The 19,495-nt window shown below is 43.5% G+C and overlaps 1 protein-coding gene and 1 pseudogene across 1 annotated transcript; one reads left to right on the forward strand and one right to left on the reverse strand.

The window, feature by feature from the left end:
• Positions 1-1,401: 1,401 nt before the first annotated feature.
• Positions 1,402-5,451, reverse strand: LOC115666779 (transketolase, chloroplastic). The gene is made up of 7 exons (XM_030588436.2): positions 4,824-5,451; positions 4,409-4,499; positions 4,194-4,299; positions 3,819-4,101; positions 3,338-3,486; positions 3,084-3,237; positions 1,402-2,715 (listed from the first exon to the last, which is right to left on the reverse strand). Exons 1-7 carry the CDS (start codon positions 5,319-5,321, stop codon positions 1,756-1,758), a joined length of 2,241 nt encoding a protein of 746 aa, XP_030444296.2. The 5' UTR covers positions 5,322-5,451; the 3' UTR covers positions 1,402-1,755.
• Positions 5,452-18,091: 12,640 nt separating this feature from the next.
• LOC115662850 (uncharacterized) lies at positions 18,092-19,287 on the forward strand (annotated as a pseudogene).
• Positions 19,288-19,495: the final 208 nt, after the last annotated feature.

Below are 19,495 nucleotides of genomic sequence, written 5' to 3' on the forward strand. Positions count from 1 at the left end.
CTTTCCGAAGCCTCTTCTTGAGCTTCTCGGTATTGTCAACCTTTCTGCTTTTCTTGAATGGTCTAAGAGAGAGACATTGTATCAGTTATGATTTGGGTAGACGTTGTTCTCCTGCCACCATTTTTGGAACAATTTTATCCGGTGAACTCAGACAACGCAAGCCCAGCACACGAGAATCACCGGATCATATCGATCCTAACATCACGGGGGACCAATCTGATATGCATGAGTTTACATGAACTGGGTGTAATAGTTCGTACCTTGATGCTTTTCAATCATTGAATCCAATTTGATTTTTCGTTTTGGAAATTGCACTAACATGGTTTGACCAAAGAAAGGAAAAGACCAAATCAAAATCTGCTGGTACCCTAGAAATGTCAGCTTGAATGTCAAAGAATGAAAGTCGATAAGCAATTGATGACATTGACTATGCAACGACTACAGCTTTGAATATGATATGGACTCGGACCGTTGTTGATAAGAGAGTACTAAGACTAGTGAAGCAAGAGAGAAGTCCTGAAAGCCTGAGCTCTAGTGGTAAAGCAGAGTCATCAACTACAACAATTTAAGGCCAAACTGTGAGCATTGACAGAGTAAGAGAACATGTTGAGTGTCCACACGGGAGGGAGTAAATGGTATCGATCTGATACTGATTGTTGATAGAGTCAACAGAGAAACTCCAATATTGGCTGTCAGAAGCCAATCAAATTAAGGGTGCTTCACAAACAGTAGCTGCACTTGGGTAGAGAGTCTATCAAACAAGCAAATTGCTCAGGAACATTTTGTCCACTAACCGATAGTCGATCCAATGTCAATCAAGTAAATGTCGAGCCAAGAAGCAGTGACAAACCACAATTAGCATTTTCAACTGTCAATGAGGGAAAAGGCTGATCGATGACTCGGAATTGACGATTTCCAAAATCGCGCTGCAGCCCTCATAACAATTAATAGATGATCACAACCGAGGACTGTGATAGCGAGCAAAGTGGGATCACAACTGGTTTTGTAGGTCGTGATCGTCTGTCGATCAATTACACGGACTGCCCCTAAAGAAAGAAAAGAAGTAGCTTCAACCACCACAGACTTAACAAAAGGTCAATCTCCTCCTTCCCCATCCAAAACTCGACGCGTTTTTCGAGATGTTTACCTGTGGTTCCCAACAAAGTTAGTGGGCCTGCACTAAGAGAATAGGATAGGCCTACCCTTCTTCAATGGCTTGTAAAGGTTAGCTAAAGAGATTTTCAGTTCAGTTTAGACCACTTTTCAACGACCCAACAAAACACAGGATTTCCAAATTTTTTAATCATTTGCTCCTCTACTTGTTTTGCTATCCTATAATTATTGAGTAATGAGAACAGTAGACACCCATCAGAAGTATGAATAGAAAACATAAGAGGCAAATCATGAATATAGAGATCTGAATAGCAACTGTTAAATGAACATAGGGTTGTAACTTTTCGACAGGATGGAGGACATTTTTGCCTCATTGACTTCATCCACCCACAGTTACAAATCTCAAGAGAACAGCTGCCAGAGTTTTACAAGTGCAAGATCATTCACTTACAGCTCTCGTGTGATCTATTTTGCCTCGTTGAGAAACTTCAAGCACTAGAAGGAAAAACTTTCTGTCATAATTTTTGTTTATAGCACACGAGACATTGAATAAATACAAATCTCTCCAGCGGGCTTTCTGGGGGAGCTCTGCGCCGGAACCCAAATGCCGCCCGACTAACCATATTTTGTACTTAACAGAACCTAGCAAAGCTCTTTAGCTGCCGCAACGACGGCCTCGGCGGTGATGCCGAACTCCTTGTAGATTTTACCTGCCGGAGCGCTGGCCCCAAAGTGGTCGATTCCAATAGCCTTCCCTCCGCTTCCGACCATTTTCGTCCATCCAAAGGTTGACCCAGCTTCAATGCTAACCCTAGCGGATACGGCAGCTGGCAAAACGCTTTCTTTATACTCATCAGATTGCTCATCAAAGAGCTCCCATGAAACGAATGATACAACCCTCACGGCCTTCCCTTCCTTTCTCAGTTCATCTGCTGCTTTCACAGCAATTTCCAACTCGGAACCAGTTCCCATCAAGATGACGTCAGGCTTATTGCCGGAAGAATTGTCCGAAATGATGTAACCACCCTTTTCAACTCCTTCAATGGAAGTTCCAGGAAGCTGGGGCAGCTTTTGCCTGGAGAGAGCAAGGATAGAAGGTCTCTTCCTGTTGATGACAGCAACCTTGTATGCACCCGCAGTTTCATTCCCATCAGCCGGTCGAAGCATTAGAATATTGGGCATAGCACGGAAGCTGGCCAAGTGCTCAATAGGTTGATGGGTCGGCCCGTCCTCTCCAAGACCAATCGAATCATGGGTCATCACGTAGATAACTCCAGCTTCACAAAGGGCAGAGATCCTTATCGCAGCCCTCATGTAGTCAGTGAAGACAAAGAACGTGGCGCAGTATGGAAGGAGACCGGGGCTGTGTAAGGCAATCCCATTGCAAATAGCTCCCATTCCGTGCTCCCTAACACCGAACCTGACATTGCGTTCCTCAGGGGTGTCTTTTTGGAAATCACCAAACATCTTAAGCAGTGTCATGTTGGAAGAAGCAAGATCAGCACTGCCACCCAGAAGACCGGGCAGCACTTTAGCAAGGGCATTCAGGCATTGCTGAGAGAGATTTCTGGTGGCATCAGCAGGACTCTCAGGAGTATAAGTCTGAAAAATGGAGCAAACAATTACCACGATGTTGAAGTACACTAAATACCGATAGTTTAACAGAATTTACGTGTGTTAATCTCAGATTATAGACAGCGACAAGATAACTATGATACTGCCAGACTATGATTCCCATAGGGGAAAATAGAAAGGATTAGAAGCTAGAAGCATTTAGAAGGTTGTAAAACAAAGCTAGGGAGAATTAATGATTGGATGACGAATACAACTAAGAAGGGTCAGCGTGCCACTTGCTTGAATGTCTTCCCTCAGTATTAAATCCCTTCTCTTCTTTTAAAAGCTCCATAAACCTCATATATTATAAGTGGAATTCTGCAATAAAAGGCTACAATACTCCATAATTTTCTTACCGGAAGTGCTTTTTCCCAACCAGCAGGCAGTTCACCCTTGAAAATGGACTTCAGTTCTGCAGCATCCTCCTTGTACTTCTTCTCATACTCCGCAAACTTGGCATTCCATTCAGCTTCAAGATTAGCCCCACCAGGGACATGGCGACTCCAGTGCCTAGAGAGAGCCACAGAAGTTTATCAGGAGCTCAATTTCGATATCAAATTCGTCTCCATCACATGGCAGAGAGATGGATGGTTCTCAAGATTTTACTTACGCTTTGACATCCTCAGGCACATGGAAAGGCTCGTACGGCCAACCAAGGTTCTTCCTTGTTGCATCGACTTCCTTGGCACCCAGTGCACTGCCATGCACGCTGTATGAGTTGGACTTGTTGGGTGAACCGTAGCCAATGGTGGTAGTCACCTGCAAAGAAAAAGCACGGTTCATCAACAGCTTAAAAAGATGATTATCAAGTGAAAATAAATGAAATTCTTTCAAAAGCAATATAAGAAATACGAATTAGTTGTACTGCGATAAATACTAATATTTCAAATATAGCCTCCACTATATCCTACCAAAAATACATATGATAATATTAATCATAAAGAGTACTTTCTGAAAGTCCATTCCCATGAACTGCTTTTAGCTTCTTTGGATAAGCAAGGACCACATGCCCATGGATACAGTAACTTCAAACTTTGCAAGCCTCGCATAAACAAATACAATTCACATTCCATCAGATTTAGGAGTGGGACCTTAATTAAAGTAGGCTTATCCTTTACAGCCTTCGCTTCCTTAATAGCAGCACGTATTTCGTCATAACCAGTGTTTCCGTTTTTCACCCATATGACATGCCACCCAAGGCCCTCGAAACGGGTGTCAACACTCTCAGTGAATGCAATCTCCGTATCACCATCAATAGAGATGTGGTTGTCGTCATAAAAAGCAATCAACTTCCCGAGTCCCCAGTGCCCAGCAAGTGAACAAGCTTCGTTAGCAATACCCTCCATCTGGCAACCATCTCCAAGGATGACATATCTAAAGAAAAACCACCGAATCACAAGTCACAATGCTAATCATTGTCGAACTCAAAAAGGCACAGTGAAAAGTATCATGGAGGATTGATTTACGTGTAGTGGTCAACTATTTCACAGTCCGGTTTGTTGAAGCGAGCAGCCAAATGCTTCTCTGCGAGTGCCAAACCAACCCCATTGGCAACTCCTTGCCCAAGTGGACCTAATAAACCAAATCATCAAATCAATTACATATCTCTTGTAGAAAATCAGAATGCACGTCTAACACCGCCTAAGTCACATAAAACTACGGAAAAAGGTCAATTTCGAACCTGTCGTAACTTCGACACCAGTTGTCTCAAAGTTCTCCGGATGCCCAGGGGTCTTGCTTCCCCACTGCCGGAAGCCTTTCAAGTCTTCCTCCTAAAATGATTTTCACAAAACAAACACTTCAAATGGAAAAGCTTCGGACAATAAATCATTTAGCACTAGCAACGTGATGTAATCACAAGACAAGCCAACTCTTTTGTTTTTCTCTCAAAAACTTCAGGTGATGGACAACAATAAAACCACTTGGAGACCAACAATTCTCATTTCTAACACCAACCAGTCTAAAAATCCAAAATATTCGGCGTCTAAATGCTCCAACAAAACTAAATTGAGCACACATGTCAATCATAACGACGAGAGAATCCTCGATTCGAAATCAAGAACGATTCACGGTAGCCAAAAAAGGAAAGCACGAACCTTGACGCTGTCATACCCAGCGAGATGCAGCAGGGCGTACTGCAACATGCAACCGTGCCCGGCCGACAGCACGAACCGGTCGCGGTTGAACCAGTAGGGGTTCTTGGGGTTGTACCTCATGACCTCGTCGTACAGGATGTGACCCATCGGGGCGCAGCCCATGGGCAGGCCCGGGTGTCCCGAGTTCGCCTTCTCGACGGCGTCGATGGCCAGGAACCGGATGGTGTTGACCGACTTCTCGACGAGGGAGGCCTCGGTGGCGGTGTCGAGGGTCTCGACGGCGGCGGCCCTGATGGGTCGGGCGGCGGCGAGGCGGCGGCGGCGGCGTCGGGGGGCCGAGCCGGCGGCGCGCCCGGCGGAGGAGGAGGAGAGGGGGGAGAACTTGAGGGCGGAGAGGGAGAGGGAGACGCGGTCGGAGGAGGAGGAACTGGAGGCGTTGCTGGAGATGGGTCGGGCCAAGATGGCCTGGCTGAGAGTCGGGGACGAAGTGGAAGCCATTGCTGACCCTCTGAGAGAGAGAGAGAGAGAGAGAAGTGTGGTCTCTGGTTCGAGCGTCTGCGAGCGACCACAGTTTTTAGTTCAGTTACCAGGATGAATACCGTTTGTGTTCCATGATGTTGGGGTAGTTGCGAGGGAGATGCCAGCTTGGGAAACGATGTCTTCCTGTTTTTGTGTGGACGAAGTGAGGATCAGGACTGGGGGACCACCGGTTTTCCGTCTGGTCTGCTCGGGTACCCGAAAGGCCGTGGCCCTTGGATCGCGGGAGGGACGGCATCGCGGCCGTTGACTCCGGATAGGAAATGCTCGGCCTTTCGTTCCTGCTTAGAGCTCCATTTCTTGGCCCGGAGTAAGGGGGGCAACGCTAAAATCAGTGAAGGATTTAAAGAGCCATAAGCCACTCAAAAGTAAGTTATAAGGAAACATTCTTGTTAACGGAAATGTTATAAACAAGTTAGATCCTATGCTTTGGATATTAGTAGAAAGTAATCAAATTGTGATATCGGTCCTGTTTTATCGTACATCGAAGAAATTATTGTTATGTCAAGCTGAATAGCATTTCTTTTACAAGTCCATAACGAGCCTTCATGTGTGATAACTACCAACTCCCCTCCCCCTAACTCAACGATAGCCATCGATATCTTAGCCTGCTATCGTCTCAACCACGATCAACCTTAGATCGAGGCCAATTGAAGGTGATTGATCCCATTCTGAGATTTGGGACGAGTCAATATCCGAGGCTCGTGCTTGGATGTTCATCTCTATGATCATCCATCATTGTGGAAAGAACTTCTGAATGGAAAATTTCTTCTCCTTGTCGATAAAGGATGAGGCGGTACAAACATTGTGATTGCCTTCTTTGGGCATTATTATAAAGACTCCACGTTTCAACACGGAATGCTCGACTTGCAAGTCTCCCGCGCCTCTCGTGGCATCGTCACACCGGACCTCTATAGCATTAGAACCGTCAACCAACTTTTGAAAAAGTTTTCTTAGGATGGACTAGCACGTCACCGCGATGAGTTCAAATTCCGAACAAGCAAGATTCAAACCTCTGAACGAAAATCGTGTGAGAGTGAATCTTTATCTAGTGGAGTTCCCACTTTGATATTAACTTACTAAGTAAAGTAATTAGGCGTGTCATACTTTCTTGAAGACGAGGGCTGCTCAATTTCATATGCACGCATATTTTTTTGTCAGAAAGAATATGCACAAGCGCATGCTGAATATGCTTTGGTTTTCGAGTTCCGAAGATTTGTACATACAAAACCCAAAGCATATACCATAGCATCTTTCGTGAACGACCTATCGGGTGGTGATAGAGAAGACAATGGAGGACAGAGAGGAGATCAAAAGGAGTTCAGAGCTTAAGCGTTGGCCCCCACAAAACTCGGGAACAAATGGGTCAACCTCTCCCTTTTCCCCGGACAACAGAGTTGGCCACTAGTGGGTCCCATTGTTAGAGGAATAATAAAATAGTACACAAATTTTTTAGGCCTAATCCCCTAAAAAAAACCTCAATTTTAACTCGAGACAATTCTGTCCCAAACTTTTTTTATTTTAAAAAATCTCAAACTTTAGGTTCAATCGAATCCACCACATACTTTAACTCTAGTACTAAATCAACTCTTAGCCGTTAATCGTCCCTAATTTCCCTAATTTGCATATCAAATAACTATTTCATTTTACAGATAATTATCCACATCGCAACATGTTACCGACGTGGAAATGCCACATCAAACAACCAATGGCGATTTTTGGATAGAAAGTTAACGGAGACAGATTTGAGACTTGATTGAAAGTTGGTGAATATTTTTTTAGATAAAAAAAGTTTAGGACAAATTTGAGACTAGAGTTAAAGTTTGTGATTTTTTTTAAACAATAAAAAGTCTAGAGCATTGGGTTTTTAGACAAAAAGAAAATTAATAGAATTCGAATTTGATATAAAGTTAGGGGGATAAGGACATTAGGAGTGCCATAACTTTCGTACGGCTCTCACTTGAGAGCCACAACTTTTTTTTTTGCTCACTTGAGTGCCACATCGAAGTAAAATAGATCATTTGAGTGTCACTTCCGGCGAAAATAGATCATTTGAGCGCCATTTCCGACAAATGAGCTGACGTGGATTTTTTAATTAATTTTTCATCCAACGTGGATTTTTTTAATGTTATTTTATTTTATTGATTTTATTGATTTTTTTAAAATTTTCTTTTTCTTTATCTTTCTTATTTTTCTTTTTCTTTTTTTTAAGGTTGGCAAGGGTCGCCGGTGACCCTCGCCGGAGGCCTCGCCCTCGGCCAAACTAGGCGAGGGCCACCTTGCCATCGGCCGGTATGGCCACGAAGGCTCTTGGCAAGGCCATCGCGGCCTTGCCGCCACGAGCGAGATGGCGAAGACTCTCGCCAGATCCGATGAGGCCGCCTTGCTCGCGGCTACGAACGCCCTTGGCGAGGCCATCGCGGCAGCGAACGCGGTGGCGAAGGCTCTTGCCAGATCCGGCGAGGCTGCCTTGCCCGCGGCCGCGAAAGTCCTTGGAAAGGCCATCGCGGCCTCGCCGGCGCGGGCGAGGTGGCAAAGGCTATCGCCAGATCTGGCGAGGCTGACTCACCCGCGACGGTGAAGGCTCTTGCCAAATCTGGCGAGGCCGCCTCGCTCGTGACCGGCGAGACGGCCTTCGTGGCCAAGGGCAAGGCGGCCCTCGCTCAATCTGGGCCAGGCCTACACAACTGGCAAGGGTCGCCGATGACCCTCGCTAGCATTAAAAAAAATTTTGCAAAATTTAAAAAAATTTGATAATAATAAAATTCAAAAATTCAAAAAAAATATTAAAATATTGTCCATGTCAGTCCGGCGAAGTCATGTCGGATTTTCCGGCTGCCAAATGGCATTTGGCACTCAAATGATCACTTTTTCAAATTTTTCGCACTTAAGTGAGTGAAAAAAAAGTTATGGCACTCAAGTGAGCGCCGTACGAAAGTTATGGCAGTCCTAGTGTCCTTATCCCAAAGTTAAGGTAAAGACAAAAAAAGTTTAAGGCAGAATTAAGACTAAAGTTAAAGTTAAGGGATTTTTTTATGGGACCAAGCCAATTTTTCTCCTTTAGAGCAAATCTTGGAATTGCATCAAGGTTTGATTTTTCTGGGAAGATCACAGGAACTTATAAGAATGATGCAGTAATTTTCATGCGATACTCACTTTAGTGCTATTATTTTTCAATGGATTACTATAATGCCATGACTTTCAAAATTCATCCATTTGAGTTACTTTGGCCACATATTTTCGAAGACGATACGTGGATTTATTGATGCCGGGGCGGGGTGGACAAATGCGTTTTAAGTGACAAGGTATAAATTATGATCACCACCAAGACCTAGAGGATGCGTCGCTAGTCGAGGATAAACTCAGAATTAATAAAATTCACCACTAAGGCTTAAAGAATAAGCCACCTACCAAGGATCTATATAGCGCCGACACGCTTTGGAAGCCTACGTGTCCGTGTCGAACACCAACACGCGTTGGACACGCGGTCAACAAGTGTCAGACATTCGACACGCGGTCAACGCATCAGACACGCCGGCGAACGCAAGTCCATTCATCACCAAGAGAGAGATGAGGAAGAAGGTGCAGATCTCTAGCGCCAAGGATGAAGCCCTCCACGCCGTCATCTCCTTCGCCTCCCGCTTCTCCGGCGCCGAGGACAACGCCCCTCACGCCATCATCTCCTTTGCCTTGTGCTTCACCGACGACGAAGAAGAAGGAAGAGGTGGGAGGAGGCTGTAAGTCACGCGAAGAGAAGCTAGAGAGAGAAGGAAGAGGAGGAATAGAGAAGGAGGATGTTATTAGGGTTTTGACAAAGTGAAAGTGGGTTAGGCTTCCAATAATGGGCTGTGTTTTTTTTATTTTTGATCTTGTATTTTCTTTTTTTGCAAATTTGACTGTGTACTTTTAGTTTCTTATCTAATACATTTATACATAATTATTTTTTGAAAATTTATGCTTACTAAGCTTGCGTGTGTATAATGTTTTTAGGGTAATATATATAAATATATATTTAATATGTAACGTGTCCCAACATGTCGAAATTTTTTATGTTTTAAGAAATAACGTGTCGACGTGTCGTGTCGTGTCGTGTCGTGTCGCATGTCGATGCTACTTAGCCAAGGATAAAGAAGGAAAATTTCAAATAAGGGCATGAAGTGTCCTCATTTTCTCAAATAGGGTCTGAAGTGGACTTTGTGTCAAATAATGACCTGAAATAGCATGTCAGTATCAAATAAGGGATTCAAGTGGCCATGAGAGTTTTAAATAAAGGACTAACTTCGCCGGTCACCGGACAGCGAAATATTCCAGCCGACGACCGACGAGACCAAGGGCATTTTCATCCAAAAATAATTTTAATTTTAAATAATTTTATTTTTTTTTCTTTTTTCCTTTCTTTTCTTTTTTTCCTTTTTTGATCATCTCTTTGTTTTGCCGATGGCCAGGCTGGCCACTGGCAAAGCCCGAGAAGGGCTAGGCGAGGGTGGCCCTCGCCCGATCTGGCGAAGGTTACCCTTGCCAGCTGAAGAAAGAAAAAAGAAAAAAATTCAAAAAAAAGTTAAAAGACGTAAATGCCCCCTACCACTCAAAAAGTTAGGACCTTCTTTGAAACAGAAATAGCCACTTCATGCCTTTATTTGACACAAAATTCCCTTCAGGTCCTTATTTGAGAAAATTATGGCACTTCGGGCCTTTATTTGACGCAAAGTCCACTTCAGGTCCTTATTTGAGAAAATGATAGCACTTCAAACCCTTATTTGAAATTTTCTCGATAAAGAACTTTGGGATAAGAGAAGTCCGCCACCAAGGCCTAAAGGAAAACCACCAGCCAAGGATAAAGGGTTTCTTGATTCACCACCAAGGAAGAATCCACTTTCTAAGGATAAAGAACACAGATAAAAATTCGCTCACACGAAGAAAAATCCCATATATTCTCAATATTCAAGTCATATCCCCTTGACAAATGAGATTACATCTTTATTTATAAAGAAACTAAAGCCTAGGAAAGGCACTAGAAAACACAATAAAGACATAGGAACTAGAAATTGCACACATAGAAACTTGAATTTTGACTCTTTTAAATTTGTGCACTAGCCTTGGAAGCCGAATAGTCATCGTACAAGATCATCAAATGGTACAGTCGGCTAGCACAACCTCCAGTCATTAGGTAGTCGATTGGAAGTCTCGAAATCGTAAACAAATCTTGTAAATCGGCAACTTCATCCTTGAACCAACATAATTAAATTGTAGCGGAATCGGCTTTTGCTTTCATAGTAGCCTGTATGAGCTTCAAGGTGAAACAACGAAAAGTTGCACCACGGAGATGTCGGATGTATCCGTTCGAGTGTCTAAATTGTGGCATCTGCATTTATGGCATATTGGCGAGAAAAGCCTGAAGGTTCTGAGTGAAAGGAATTTGCTGTATAGTTATGTTGCTGACAAACTGAACGTATGCAGGTGCTCTGACTTAGATCAATGGCAAAAACTACAATCCAATACTACTGTCAAAGAAACCACAAAGATTGTAGAGTTAATTTACTTGGATGTACGCAGGTTGTCGCGATTTCTTTTGAGAAAAAAGTGTTGGATTTATACTAACAGTTGTGAACGACTACTCAAGGAAGACTTGGGTATTTGTGCTTAGGCGTTAGGATGAAGCGGTTGAAAGCTTTGATAAACAAGGAGATTGGTAAGATAATTAAGCATGTGTGGACAAACAGTAGCATGGAGTTTTGCTCGGAACTATCAAATAAAATGTGTATGAAGAAAAGTATAGTGAAACACCGCACTAATGCCAATGAACCACAACTAGTTGCAGAGTTAATGAGAAAAACATTACTAAAGACGGCCCATAAAATGCTCTTTACTTGATGAATATGGGTGTTGGACTTCCAAAGAAGTGTGGTCAAATTACATTTCTGATTATTCTATTCTTAAAATATTTGGTTGCTTGTGTTATATTCGAGTGAGCGATGGTAAGCAATGATGAGCGCGACGAGATGGCAAGAAAGTGCACGTTGCTAAGTTACGCACAAGGTGAAAGAGGCTATTGGCTGTGGTGTCCAAAATTAAATTTACCTGTTATCAGCAGGGAAGTTACATTTGATGAGTTTCCAATACTTTTGGCTATGAGTGATCATGGCAATATCCATAAGAATCTAAATGGTGTTCAGCTCAAGGTGGAGTTGTAATAAGAAACCCCTAAGGTAGCGAATACTAGCAAAGTAATCAACATAAATGGTACTTGTAGAGAGGTGGAGCATGTAGAACCAACGGTTGTTGTAACTGCTAATATTGACAAGGTATGTGTTCGATCTCTCAACAAATATGGATGCAATAATGATTTTGCTTTATCTTTGGTATAGGAACTTGCGTCTAGAAATCCTTGTAGAGTAGTTAAGGCTGCGAATGATAACCATTCTGTTTCTCTATTTCTATTCCAGAAATAGATTTGGAATAGAAATTCGTTTGGTAACGCAATTTTAATTTCTATTTCTGGAACAAATTTTCGTTCCAAAAATAGATTTTGAACAGAAATCAGAAGTTAAAATTTTTCGCTTTTCTATTTCTGAAACAGAAATATAAACAATTTCTATATCTTCAGCCTTAAAAGACGTCCACCAAAGACGAAGACCGGCTTTGAACGAAATCTCCACCTCTTCAACAGAGAGACCACAAAAACCCTAGGCTATCCTCCTTGCCGCAACGCCGTCCTCCTCACCACCATCAACGCCGTCCTTCTCGCCGTCGACGCCGTCTTCCTCGCCGCCGCAGGAACGTAGGGAGGAGGAGGAGGAGGAGGGCCGAGAAGAGACGAAGACGGAGCTCCCCCCGAGACCTCAAGCGCGCTGGTTTCCTCACCGCCGCCCATGCTCCACCTCTCGTCGCCGTCGTTGCTCCGCCTCTCGTTGCCGCACTCGTCGCCTTGTCTCCTCTCTGTCTCACTCCAGGTGCGCCACTTTCCTCATTCCTTGACTCTGCCATAGCGCCGTTGCCTTTGCGCTCTCTATGTGCGGAATGACGCGGTCTTGTCAAACGTGTTTGAGTGTCGTGTGGAATTTGTCGAAGTGGATGGCTATGTTATGGTGCTATATGTTAGATTACGTTAGTTGGCTCATGACCGTGGAAGAGTGCTGGAGACATACTTCGGATTCATGTTTTCTTTTTGATGAACTCGAAAGCCGAGAAGAAAATGAAGAAGGATGATTTGTTGGATAGGCTGATTCACATATCCTACCACCGACCCGGTTCTGCGTTGATGTTGTTGTTGTTAGAGAAGGAGCAATTTGCTTAGCTTTGCATGATTACATTCATTGCAAGGCTAATTTCCGCTTCAAGAATAGAAAATTGCGCCTGTTCATTCGATAGTTGAGTATAGGACCAGTTCACTGTTATGTGTCATTAATTGTGCATTGTTGAATTTGAATTTGTTGTGCTGTGTTTGAATGCCTCTGTTTCACATAATTTCTAGTGTTTCCAATAAGTCAATCTTTTTTCATATGCTATGGAATGTGTATTGCTTGCTTGTCTTGGACTAGTCAATGATTGTGGGTTTTTCAAAAGGATTGATCCTAAGTCCTCATTACATGACAGAAAAGTGATTTTTGGATTGATCAATGAAAAGAAATCATTGGAAAGTATGGAAGTCAGTTGAAAGTATCTGAGGAGAAGTGATTTTTGGCTTGATCAATAACCTCTCTTGCTAGTTTGGATTGGATATGTTGGTGATGGTTGTCTATCTCTTTTGCTTTTAGGTAGCATAAGTAGGGGTAGATGCTAGGCAAGACCAATGTTATGATGCAAAAAAAGTGAAACTGTATTCAACTGTGTTAGCAAATCCAATTTCAATTGTGTTTAATTGTTTACAATGAAAGATGTCTTGTTCTGTGTACTGCATACTTATTTCAAATTTGTAGTAATACTATCATGTTATTATGTCGCACGATAAAGGATTTAAGTTCTTAAGCTTTTCAAAACTATGGTGGATTTGCTTGGAGACGAAAAAAGAAAAGAACAGAACAACCATGCATCTACAAACAGAACAACAATCACCAATTTTATGCTTCAGACGAGGTCTAAAAACCTCTTTTCTTGGAGAACTCGAATGATTACATTAAAAAAAACCAACTGGACAAGTTGGCATATGGTTCAGAAAACAGTAAAGAAAAGAAAATTACAACCTACTTAAATGATTACAACAGAAAAAAAATCCAACTAGACATTAGCTACAAAGTTGAATTGGTAGGAGGATGTTTTCTTTCAATTTGACTGGCGCGATATATGCTTGCTTGATATGATAGGATTTGGTTTATTAACAGTCATTACATATTATTGTGATCTTGATATCAAAGCTTCTGCACTTGAATTGGTACATCATATGATGTGGCTCATTTGATGCTCAATCAGTTAAGGTTAAATGGCATCCAACAAAGAGGTTCTTATGGCAAAGTGGACCGAGCCTTTGACCAATATGCTTGTAAATTTGTTGGTAGAAGAGGTAAAAAAAGAAAATCGCACCACATTTACTTTCAACAAAGCAGGGTGGAATTGATGGGGGTGTATAGAAAATCGAATCTGAACGATCAAGCAGAGAATAGAATAAAATTGAATGATGCACGAGTTTACCCAAGTTCACCCCTGAATAGGGTTACGTCCTGCAAATGGATTCCACTATGATTTAGGTTTACAACCACAGCCACTCGTTAAAATAATCTGTCATACGAGTACAATATATATATGACTTAAAATGGGCCCAAAGCCCAAGCCTATCCGAATCCCTTTAATCCCACAACAAATGAACCAGCAAACCCGATGTTGTTTCGGGGGCGCTGCCCCCGCCCGCTCACCGGCGAGCGGGGCCGCCGTCCGCTCACCGGGGAGCGGAACCCCCGCCCGCTGTCCAATCAACGAGACCCCCGTGTCGGGGGCGCTACCCCCAAACCCCCGCATTCCGTGCGCAAGGGTCACATGTCGTCAGATCATACTTCGGTTTCCCTAAGCTTATGATGGCGTGCCCGGTATAAGAAACAAGGGTCCCCGAAGTATTCGTCAACTCCAACATTCTCCCACTTGGTGGATACTTCGCGCAAATGAGAGCCTTTCCAACATCACTCCTCTTCAATCCAATCGCAGCAGAGCACCATTCAAACTTCACAACCGTGACGGCTTTAGTAAGGAAGTCTGAACTATTTTTCACAGTGTGTCGATCTTTTCAAGCCGAACCACTTTCTTCTCAACCTTCTCTCGGATAAATTGATATTGAATGTCAATGTGCTTTGTACGTGAGTGAAACGCTGGATTCTTAGCTAAATAAATAGCCCCTTGATTGTCGCATCTCATCTCTACGGCACCTTGCTCAAAACCAAGCTCCAAGCACAACCGTCGTAACCATATGGCCTCTTTTCCAGCATGAGTAAGAGCCATGTACTCAGCCTCCGTAGAAGAGAGCACTACCACGCTCTGCCTCCTACTCATCCAACTCACCGCAGCCCCAAATAATGTGAAAACATACCCGCTAGTGGACCGTCTACTATCAATATCTCCACCCCAATCTGCATGACCTACGATATCGAGGATGTTTCCATTCCCTGTACCTTCAAAACATAAAGAAAAATTCCAAGTTCCACGAAGATACCTAAAAACCCTTTTTATTGCATTCCAATGTTCTCTACCCGGGTTGAACATATATCGGCTCAAGACTCCCACTGCTTGGGCTATATCCGGACGCGTGCACACCATAGCGTACATTAAGCTACCCACTGCACTTGCGTACGAAACTCGGGCCATCTCTTCAGTCTCCTCATCTGTTTTAGGGCACTGTTCCGCAGATAATTTGGTTCCTAAAGGTATGGGGGTACCAACAAGCTTGCAGTCCGTCATGTTAAATTTCTTCAACATTTCTTTGATGTATTTCTCTTGCCCTAGCCATAACTTCCGTTTTTCGCGGTCCCTCGTAATTTGCATACCCAAAATAAAATTTGCAGGCCCCAAATCTTTCATATCGAACTTCCTAACCAACAAATTTTTCACGGATTTTACCATCTTCACGCTATTCCCAATTAAAAGCATATCATCCACGTATAGCATGAGAATGACAAACTGATCGCCCGCCCTCTTCACATAAACGCAATGGTCAGAATTTGAACGCACAAAATCAAGCTGGAGCATGTATGTATCAAACTTTTGGTACCACATCCTCGGTGACTGTTTTAGCCCTTATAGGGACTTTTTCAGTTTGCATACTAGATTCTCCTTTCCTTTTGCTTCAAAGCCTTCTGGTTGCATCATATAAATCTCCTCCTCCAAATCCCCATGAAGGAAAGCTGTTTTTACATCCATCTGTTCCATCTCAAAATCGTATGCAGCTGCTACGGACAAAACAAATCGTATCGAGGTCAATTTCGCCACTGGAGAGAAAACCTCGTCATAATTAATTCCCTCGATCTGAGAATACCCCTTGGCCACGAGCCTTGCCTTGTACTTCTCCACAGTCCCATCCGGTTTTAGCTTTCGCTTGAACACCCATTTGCACCCAATTGCCTTTCTATCCTTAGGCAATTTACATAAGCTCCATGTCTTGTTTTGATCAAGCAACTGCATCTCATCTATCATTGCGAGCTCTCACTGATTCGCGTCATCCATGGATCTTGCCTCTTTTACAGAACTAGGATCATCTCCGGTAATGCTTAAGGCATGAAACGTACTCAATGCACTAAGTGAGTACCGAAGTGGTTTCCACCTTTCCCGTGTTGATCATTTCGTGAATCGGACTCAGAAACTCGTTGCTCTCGTCCTGGTGTGTTAGAAACTAACTCGGTTACGGGCTTTTTCCATGAAGACGAGTGTTCATAGAACCCGAAACCCATAGAGCAACCTGGTACTCCCTCTACCATTTGACTCGAAGCTAAGGTAGACAAGCCCTTTTCACCAATATGCCCTAGCCTCTGATACCACAACATGGACGTGTCATATCCATCTTCCTTTGCCTTTTCAGAGACGAACCCGCCACCAACAATCACCGTTTCCCCGAGCAGCTTGTACAACGTTCCATAATGGACTCCTTGTGCAATCACAATAGAACCTCGAGTCATCTTACACGATTTTTTATCATAGCTGAAAGTAACCCCTGAGTCAGCCATTGTACCGACTGATAACAGGTTTCTACTCATCGAGGGTATGTGCATCACGTGCGGAAGAGTTTTCACACGTGCCATTACTCGTCCTCGGCTTCACCCCGCCACGCCCGACAATCGAGCTGCAGTGTCATCTCCGAGCACGACATCTCCACCATCATATTTCTCATATTCACAAAACCAGTGTCTATGAGGCGTCATATGATATGAAGCACCGGTGTCAACAAACCAAATATCCTTGTCTGACTGCGCCATACATGCAACAACCACATACATATCTCCTGTCTCGTCCTCCTTTTTGCCCGAGGATAATTCAGCTTCTTTCTTAGAAACGGGTTTGTTTTTACAATCTCGCTTCACATGGCCCCACTCTTGACATCTCCAGCACTGTACACTCCTCTCCCTACTCTTCGATCGTCCATGAGATTTGGATCTAGACCCTCTCCGATTTAGAGCCTTCTCTGCTGGCCTACCCCTAGCAGCCAGCGCCTCTTTACTAGAATTCCCTGACCCCTTTCTTCGTGTCTCCTCTGATAACAAGGCCGAACACACATTATCATACGACAATTCCTTGTCCCCACCACCGATTACCACAATTAGGTTATCCCATGAATCCGGCAGTGAACAGAGTAGTGTTATCGCCTTATCATCATCCTGGAACTTAACACCGATTGATACGAGTTGACTTATCAACGTGTTAAAGTTATACAGATGTGCAGAAAACGAATCGCCCTCATGCATCCGAAGATTATATAGTTTCTTCCTTATGAACAACTTATTTACCAGCGACTTACTTTGGTACGACTCTAGTTTCTGCCATAAATCCCTGGCTATAGGTTCTTTCATCACGTTCGTCAGAATGGAATCTTCGAGACAAAGCCGGATCAAACCTTTTGCTCTTCGATTGATCTGATCCCAGTCCTCAATCTCCTTTGGATCTGGCTGTTTGGAAGTTGCATCCGCATCCTTGCCAATCACGACACTAGCCGTCGCGACAACCGGCCTTTCCCTTACGATTGCTGACCAGAGATCTCGATCACAAAGTAGATCCTCCATCTTCATCTTCCACAGGTCGAACCGCGTCCCATCGAATGTTTCTATCTCAATCCGTGACCCTCCTGACATCTCAAATAAATCCTAATTCCTCGACCTTGGCTTTGATACCAATTGATGGGGGTGTATAGAAAATCAAATCAGAACGATCACGCAGAAAATAGAAGAAAATTGAATGATGCATGAGTTTACCCAGGTTCACCCCCGAATAGAGCTACGTCCTGCAAAGGGATTCCACTATGATTTAGGTTTACAACCACAGCTACTCGTTACAATGATCTCTCATATAAGTACAATATATATAGGACTTAAAATGGGCCCAAAGCCCAAGCATATCCGAATCCCTTTAATCCCACAACAAACGGACCAGCAAACCCGATGTTGTTTCGGGGGCGCTGCCCCCGAGCCCCCGCCCGCTCACCGGCGAGCGGGGCCGCCGTCCGCTCACCGGCGAGCGGGGCCACCGTCCGCTCTCCAGCGAGCGGGGCCGCCGTCCGCTCATCAGGGAGCGGAACCCCCGTCCTCTGTCCGGTCAGCGGGACCCCCATGTCGAGGGCGCTACCCCCGAACCCCCGCATTCCGTGCGTAAGGGTCACATATCGTCGGATCATACTTCGATTTCCCTAAGCTCATGTGGGCGTGCCCGATATGAGAAACAAGGATCCCCGAAGTATTCGCCAACTCCAACAGGAATAACATACATACTGAATTCAATAAACAAGCAGGACTCCAATTTAGTGTAATTCAATTGAAGAACGGGGTAAACAAACTGAAGAGACAGTATGGTAGTTTTAAGAAGCTTATTTCGCAATCTGGATTTGTATGGGATAATGTAAACAAAAAGGTTATTGTAGACGATGCAATTATATGAGAGTCTCACATCAAGGTATTACTTTATTTGGGTCATTTTGTTTTCATTAAGGATGTAAGCTTCAATTATGTTGTTGACGTATGCCATTATTGTGAAAATTGTAGGACAATAGCGAATGGGCTAAATTCAAGAATGATGAATTTCCTTTGTATCCCCAGCTGTGTATTGTGTTTGGTGATACATATACTACTGAGGAGTATGCAGCAGGAAATGTAGAAGACTTGTTAATGTCGGAGGGAGAAGACAATGGTGGTGGTGGTGGTGGTGGTGGTGGTGTTGGGTAGGTGATTCAGAGGAATTTAATGAACACCATATTAATGAGGGAGTCTTTACACTTGACATGACTGCCACCCAAGTTCGTGAGAAGCACAAGTTGGATAGGACTCCAAATTCCAAGAGGAGGAGAAAGAGCAACACATATGATGTTAGTGGCACATGCAAAGCCATAAATGATCAAATTCAGGACGGGTCAATCAACAAGTGGCTCCGTCACCGCACATGCCCCACTACCTCTAGACCCCTACTTAATATGAGTTGTGGTTGCCATCCTAAATGGCATGCCTAACTTGGAGCAGGATCTTTATAACAAAGCTGTGAACCAGGCATGCCTGAATGCCACTTGGAGAGAGGCTTTCATCATATCTCTACCTAAAAGGAGGCGTGAACTTCTTGAATCTCTTTAAGTAGTTGTTGAGAAATATGCTACGGATTTATATTTGGCTTAATTTCATTGTATGACTTATGTACTTGAGACTTTGGTTTTTTTATGATGCAACTACAATGACATTGTAGCTATTATTTGGTTTTTTCTTATGATGTAACTATGATGACATTGTGGCTATTGTTAATTGTTATTGGAGTCCTTATCTGATGTGTTTATGTTTTTATTTCGTGTGATGGCATAGGTAATATGGAGGGGGGTGAAAGTAGCAATTATAACGATGAAATAGCATCGGTCGAATCAGTTGAACAAGACTTTGATGATTTTGATCTTGATATATTGATATCCTGGTTGTGCACTATTACGGTGGATATGTCCATGCACACGAGAGAACCTACTAGAGACAGCGTATTGTCGG

Source organism: Syzygium oleosum, unplaced genomic scaffold, assembly GCF_021117445.2.
Source record: "Syzygium oleosum isolate NSW1041296 unplaced genomic scaffold, Sole_v2.1 Sole_v2.15, whole genome shotgun sequence".
Lineage (NCBI taxonomy): Eukaryota > Viridiplantae > Streptophyta > Magnoliopsida > Myrtales > Myrtaceae > Syzygium > Syzygium oleosum.